Source organism: Pezoporus flaviventris, unplaced genomic scaffold (genome assembly GCF_033815535.1).
Source record: "Pezoporus flaviventris isolate CSIRO_AGI_PZ_B2104156 unplaced genomic scaffold, CSIRO_AGI_Pfla_v1 ptg000045l, whole genome shotgun sequence".
In the NCBI taxonomy this organism is placed as follows: Eukaryota; Metazoa; Chordata; class Aves; order Psittaciformes; family Psittacidae; genus Pezoporus; species Pezoporus flaviventris.
In genome coordinates, this window is record NW_026892593.1 from 24499422 (window position 1) to 24506649 (window position 7228).

The 7228-nt window shown below is 40.9% G+C and overlaps 1 protein-coding gene across 2 annotated transcripts in view; it reads left to right on the forward strand.

Annotated features, from left to right (window-relative positions):
• Nucleotides 1-2847, forward strand: part of DOCK4 (dedicator of cytokinesis 4) — a 242056-nt gene extending 239209 nt beyond the window's left edge. For both annotated transcript variants that reach the window (XM_061467701.1, XM_061467700.1), the window contains one exon: nt 983-2847. In XM_061467701.1, coding sequence (XP_061323685.1) covers nt 983-1408 — 426 coding nt within the window. In that variant the 3' untranslated portion in view covers nt 1409-2847. The remainder of the gene's footprint in view (nt 1-982) is intronic.
• The last annotated feature ends 4381 nt before the right edge of the window (nt 2848-7228 follow it).

Here is a 7228-nt window from a genome sequence, read left to right on the forward strand (position 1 = left end):
CCCCAGTCAAAATTGGATAAGTTGCAAAAACTTTATAGTTGCCAAGTATGGTCTAAGCTTTTACAGTTTTCAGTTGAAGCTCCTTCACTAGAATGGAACTGCTCAATGATTTTGGGTAGGGCTTTACTACCCCTGCCTTTTACTCTTTGTCAGTACTGTTGTTGTCACTCGGGTCCTCTGCTCTCTGTCCCCCACCGTTCCCCCAGACCTGTGAGGCTGTTGGTGCAGCCATTTGCAACCGTTGCCCTGCATTGGACCCCATTTTGTGCAAGTGTCATGGTGTGCTCAAGCAACACCTGGGAGATGGGGGAAAGGAAGGGTGGAACAGCTGTAGTTCAAAATGCCATCTGCAGCAGCAGCAGTGCTTCATCTTCTGCCTTCCTGCTGCTGCACCTGGATGGGCTGGTGCCCAGCTTGGCATCTGCACTGCACTTCACATCTAACACTGGTATAATGATACACTCGTAAATGATGTCACGATGTAAATGTACTTTTCATTGCATGATGGTGCACTAAAACTGGGGGGAAAAGCTTTGAAAATGAATTTGGAACTTAATAGACTGAAGTAGGCACAGTGGCTGAGATGCATGTCCTGTGCTTTGACATTAGGGGGCAGGACACCACTAGGTATGCCAGGCGCGGGGTTCAGCATTTCACTGCAAGCTAGGAAAATCGAGTGTTCATTTTAAAGGCTTCCAGATTTTTCCGAGGTATTTTGATAGTAAGATAACATTTAAGCACAGCTTTTTAGTCTCACTTAAATGAATTACTGGTGTGAGCACTGATTAAGGGGTACCTGGGCACCTGGAAATGAGCTTTTTATTGCTTTCTCACTGGATCTTAATCACAGGGACGCAAAATGTATGTTTATCAAGCCCCAGAATCCATGTGCTGTATCTCTGTACGTTTCTGATCTGAGCACAGAAACGCTCTCCCTTGTTTACTCCAGGTAAAATATTCTTCTGCCCTTTCTTTCGAGCAGGGGTCTGTGCAGTCGTTCACACCATCTCCAGTGGAGTATCATTCCTCGGGGCTCATATCCAACTCCCCAGTGCTGTCGGGGAGTTACAGCAGCGGCATCTCTTCGCTGAGCCGATGTAGCACATCAGAGACATCAGGCTTTGAAAGCCAAGGCAGCGAACCAGCAGTGACTGTCTCAAGCTACAGCGTCCCTGAAGAGCCTGTGAGAAAAGAAAGTAAAACCCCGCCACCTTACAGCGTGTATGAGCGGACTCTGAAGCGCCCTGTTCCTCTACCTCACAGCCTCTCCATTCCACCCGCCACAGACCCCCCGGCACTGCCACCCAAGCCGCAGCTGGTCCGGACAAACAACCTGGAAAACAGCAGCAGGAGGACTGAGCAGGTTCCCCGGCCCAGGCCTCTGCCCCGAAAAGTCTCTCAGCTATGAGAAGCCACTTTTGTATTTACTTGCAACCAACCCTTTCCCATTTAAGAAATAATATTTTTTAAAGATGGTAAAATGCATTTAGTTAGGCACTTTAATATTTCGCCCACCTTTTGTTTGAGTAATTTTGAAATGCTTATTAATATTGTGTTGCACATTTGAAATGAAATTACTAATTTAGGTTGCCAGCTATTATAAGAAGCATGAAGGAGAGGATTTTTTTCTTTTTTAATTTGGTGGTGAATACTGATAAGTGCTTTTATTTGTACTTTATTTTTATTTAAAGAATTAAATCTAAAACTCTACAACTCTCATCTGAGTTAGCCAAATGCTTCTTACAAAATGCAGAATATACTGACTGAACCTATACTACTAGAGATAAATGCACACTTTCTAACAAAGTAGTCTGTAGATTAGGATGTTTCTGCAAGTAGACTGAAAGTTGTTTCTCTTACCCAATGAACAGGTTGGTCATTTCAAATGTCTATAGAAATATGGAGATATAATGCAAGTTATACTGCAGAGAACTGTTGTAAGAATGCGGTTTGGAATTTCTGAAACACGCACTTGGCTTATGTTCTTTTTAAGATGGAAAAATACCTGCATTTCATTCAGTGTACAGCACCATTCTGGTGAATCCTAATGAGGTTTGGTGCCATTAGTGTATTATTGTACCTGACGTATCCTTTTCTTTTTGAGGTGCAATTTACTTTTATTCTTCCAGTTAACGTTTTGATGTTGTTTTGTTTTGTTTTTTTTTTAAACTAGCAGTTTGCTAGTGGAGGCTCTCTGCTTTTTTTTGAAAGTTCACCCTAAAATGCAGTCTGTGTATGGAACAGGTACAAATGAATTGTTCATTTAACTTGCATACAAGAATCATTACTGACTAGTAACAAAGCAATACTTTAAGCAAACAGATTTTCAGAAATAGAAATATTGATCAATAAATTTCAAAAGCTAATTGCAAAAGTCATTAATAATTCTGTAAAAGCCTAGGAAGGATTCTGAACAGCTCTTTGGATGTGTGTGTATGGATGGAGCCAGGGTTTGGATTTACTTTTTAGCTTGAGTTCATCACCATCTTTATTGTAGGAGAATGGTGTTTGGCCTTAGGTTGTATTTTAGCGACTGGCTTCTGAAGAGCTCTGGAAAGTTAATGCCAAGCCGTAGGAATGTGGAAGGGAAAAAAAAAAAAAAGCATCTTCTGTATGTATTTTTTGTATCCTCTTTCTTTACTGACTGTTTAAATGTGCTTGGGATCAGATGTGTGAACTGCATTTTAAATCATGCTGTTAAAACTATTCTCCCTCTTTTGTTGGGAAGCTCATGTTGATTTTAGCTGTGTTTGATTTGTTGATAGTTTAACTGGAAGAAAGTGACCACTTTTTATATTCTCTCAATTAAACCTTCAGCAGTTACAAGCTGCTGATGGTAGTTATAGAGGTTTTCTATAATAAATGTTCAAGTATTTTTGTACATAATTGGTAAATTTTAATAAGGAGTGTACCATTATGTGAAAAAGAAGCAAACAGTTGTGTATGCAGTAAGATTGTTATAATTATGCCAAATACTTTATGTATGGAAAAAGAATATTTGTAAATATGTGCTTTTAACAATAATTCTGCCATATTGACTTTACAATTTTGAATGTCAGAAAAAATTAATATATGTTAAAATATTTATGTTTTAGTGAAAGTATTCATAACTTGGAAAGGAACATACACATTTTAGCTTTGTATCTTTCTGATTTCAAAATCTGAAATTCTTTGAACTAGCTCTTGCTTTCTACTATAACATTTTTGTGTCTGTAACCACATCATAAAAGGTGTAGAAAGCTCTGTATTTATGCTGATGTAAAGAAGTAATGCCTGAGATTTAAATAAGGTGTCACAAGTAAGATAACAAAGCTGCTTTGATTTTTTTTTTTTTTCACCCATGTAGTTTAATAGGTTTTGTTGACTAGTGCTTGAGCACAGTATGAATCAGTGTTATTTGCTCCTGAAGCCATCTTCTTTTCTTTCAGGCAGTGAGCAGAGTTGATGACTTTATCATTTGCGTGCATTACTGAAGTCAGCTTTGCAGCAAAATGTTTCACAAAGTGAAAAAAATGGTTGCTGCATAATGTTAATATGGAATAAAAGGACTTGGTTAGTCTTTACAGGACAACTTGTTTTATACAGAATGAGAGATTACAATTCAGTTTGTCACAGAATTAAAGTTCTGACTCCTTGTCTTGCTAAATCCAGTTTTCTTTCTGTTAAAAATCTCCAGGTGGATCTAGTTTTCTCCCTGTTTGGATCCATAATTGCTTTGTGAGACAATGTGGGAAGTATTGACCTGCTCTTCTGAACAAGTGAAGAATGTAAAATTTATTAGGAGAGTTCACTGTAAATTAACCTGCATGAGCGCTCTGTTTTTATAACCATGACATCAGGAATACTCTGAATGGTAGCAGGTGGTGTAAAATTGACAGAGTACTCTAAAAACCAAGCTGACACATTTTCTGCTTAGCCAGTTTTGACAAATTGATTCTGTAGATCAGCTTTTCAACCTGATTACCTATAAAAAAATGTAGTATGAAATTTTGTTTTGTACGTTGCAGCACCCAGCGCTTGAAAACCTAAACACCTAATGTAAATAAAGTTCTTGTTTGAATTTTATGTATTATAAATGTAGTTTTATCACTTTCTGGATGACAGTGAGTAATTCAGAAGCTCGTATAGGAGGACCTATGAGAACAAATTGCTGTTACTACTCAATAGCTTGAATGTTAGGCAACATAGGCATATGTGAGTTGATCTTGTATTCAAATGCTGCATTGGAGATGGTGGTACCTCTGGGATGCCACAGAAGCAGCTACTAACTGGGCTGGCTGGCTCTGAAATGGTAGAATTTAGGCTAGTTCTCATGATGGGCTAATACCTTCGTTGTGTGAGTGAACTCAATTATTATGATGTCTCAAGTCAGATCATAGCTGAAAGCCTGTGTCCTGAAAGATGCACAGAGCTAAAGTTACCCCTTGCTAGTAAAGATTTTATGGCAGTGCATATGTAGCCCTGTCCACCTGGAACAGGGTGTAGCTGTACGTAAACCTTCCTTTCTGTATGAAAGCAAGACCTTTCCTTCCTGCCTAACCACTCTTGTTCACAGACTGTCCAACAGTGCCTGCAAAAAGCACAGTGACTGAGCAAAAAGATACCAGTTGGCAGGAGTCAATGCCTTGAGGTATAAATGGTGAAAACCATCTTGTTTTGAGTGCAGTCGTGGTCAGCGAGGCATGTGGCAGCATTGTATCAGTAACCCCAGCTGCTGACAGGCACAGCTCTTTGCTCCAGAGCTCTGCTAGTAGCTCAGTTTTCCTACAGCACCAATGATCCAGGTGGACCCTTGATAGCTGCTTGCTGGAGGGCAAAGCCCCATCTGCTGGGACAGTGTGAAAGAATAGTCAGCACCGGAGCCCGTGCAATTCTGACCATGAGTCAGATTCTGTAGGAGAAAGACCTTTCCGTATTAATTGAATTTGTCTTTATCTTTTCCTTGTCATTTTAATTCAGCTTTTGACATATATTTCATATAATAAACTAGGATGATTAGTTACTCTGGATAACATTAGCGAAAGCATCTTGTGATTAAATGTCTACAGTATGCGAGCCTCAGGAACATGAAAGGTTTGGAGCTGCATACCTCATGTGTGCAGTAAGCAGCAGGGTGGTGTGACTGACTCTTCCTGGGTGGTAAATTAAGGCTGCTGAAGAAAGAACAATAAATATATTTTTAAGATTGGATTGCTCAGTAAGGAACTCGGTGTGCTTGTAATGACAGGCTGATGGCTTTGCAGGCTTCAGTGGGGACAGAGCCTGTGACACGAGCCTCCCAGGCATGGCTGGGCAGGCATACCCAGGTCAGAACTTGTGTTAAGGATACAGTTCATGGCTCCTCTGTAATTGGTTCATGCTAGGTTTGTATTTATTTCAGGAAGACTGGTTTAGAAGAAGAGAAAAGAAAGAGAACAGTTAGGAGACAAAAGGGGGGGGGGGGATGCAAATAAAACTTGGGCAAAGCCCTTGATGGCTGGGTAATTAATCCAAGTGTGTTTTCATGTTTCACCTTTTCAGCCAGGAAAAATAGCAGTGGGAGAAATGAGATGTTAGCTAAAACTGAAGCATCAAATGTATTTCGTATGCTTTTGTAGAATTATTGTAGCTTAAATGCTGGTTGAGCTGAAGGGCAGCTGGAAGTCCTGATGAAATATGGGGGGGGAGTGGGGGGAAACGGGGTGTGGTATTATTTGGCAAAGGCTTTGGGGTGGGTTTTTTTTCCTCTTTTGCTGTGGCTTACAGAGGACAGGGAAGTCACTGCATGACTTGCAAGAGCAAGGACTTTCTAAATCACAAAGCCCTGAAAAATACTAAAATCTTTCCCTGGGTTTGCTAAACAATTCTTTCCTTACCCAGCGGTGCAGAATTCATGGACTATTTTCAATTAACATCTCAGTATTTTAGAAAGAAAATCCATGTAAAAATTTCATAGGAAATAGCTGCTCTGATAGCTTATAAGCTGCTGAGATTTCAGTTATGTATTTAAATGGTTTACATCATTGATTTACTATTGGTACCAGATCCACCAGCATATTTCAATTTGTTCCATTTCCTGAGAAATTATTTTGCAGAGGGATTTTCTGCATTACATTCTTGCTTATTTGTGACAGACTGCTATCGCTGCTGGTTTTCCTTGGCCTCACTGGATTCCCTTGAAGTGTTTCCTCTTGCTTTTCAAAAGAAAGGCCACCAGTGAAGAGCTGCTTCAACTTTTTCCAGGGGGAATATTTCAGAAGCGCAGCCCAAAAGGGATGCAGCACAGGCATGCATCCGCTCCCATGGGGAGGATCACAAGAGCTTTCAGAGCAAAAACTGTGGGGGAACTTTACCTGTGAAGCATCTCTAAGAGCCTGTGTTCACAGACATGTCGGTAGCTCCAGGACAGGGACTAAGCTAATTAAGCTGATTTACTAAAACCAGTAGGTGGCTGTAGGTAACGTCCTGCAGGGACTGAGTTTTGCTAAAGGTTGAAACTCAGTTCCAAAACACCCTGTAAATGGAAATCCTTTGCCTTGTTTCCTGACCTTTTAGCAGAAAAATAATGCCAGTAGATACACTGGGTGGGGGTTGAGGGTTGCTGAGCATGGGATAAGGGGAGACAAACTGCTCCAGTACGGGGAGCAAATAAATACTGAATCTACACTTGAAACCTTAGATGACTTCAGAGACCATTGCTCTGGATCTCCAGATAAGCTGCTATTCAAGGGATGTAACATGTGCAATGATTTGTGCTCGTACTCAGAATATGCTCTGATAGAGGGAAACCAAATAACTCTGAAGGCAGCTGCCTGCACGCCTTGAGCTGTGGTGCCAGTCTCGCTTTTGCCATCCACTCCAAGAGGTGGGTGTGCTGCAGGAATGCCGTCTGGAGCAGTGTGATGCGGCCTGAGCACTGTGCTGGTTTGGAGATGCTAACAGCCTCTGTGAACATGGTGCTGCAGTAAAGGCAAGGGTGTGATACAACACCCAGTAAAATTAATCCAAAGGTTCATATCAATATTGTTAGAAATTGGCATGTGCCCAAGAGGAGCTGGGTGGACAAAGCTGGTACCTAATGAATTCAGTCCCACCCGAAGAAAATAAAACAGCCTAACAGTGACCACAATAGGCTTTTACCATGAACAACACACATCAATAAACTCAGCTATTTTGTTTCAGGTGGTACATTGGACAGAGCAGCGTCACTGTGCTGCACCCTCCTCAGGCCATTAAGTGCAGCAGAGAA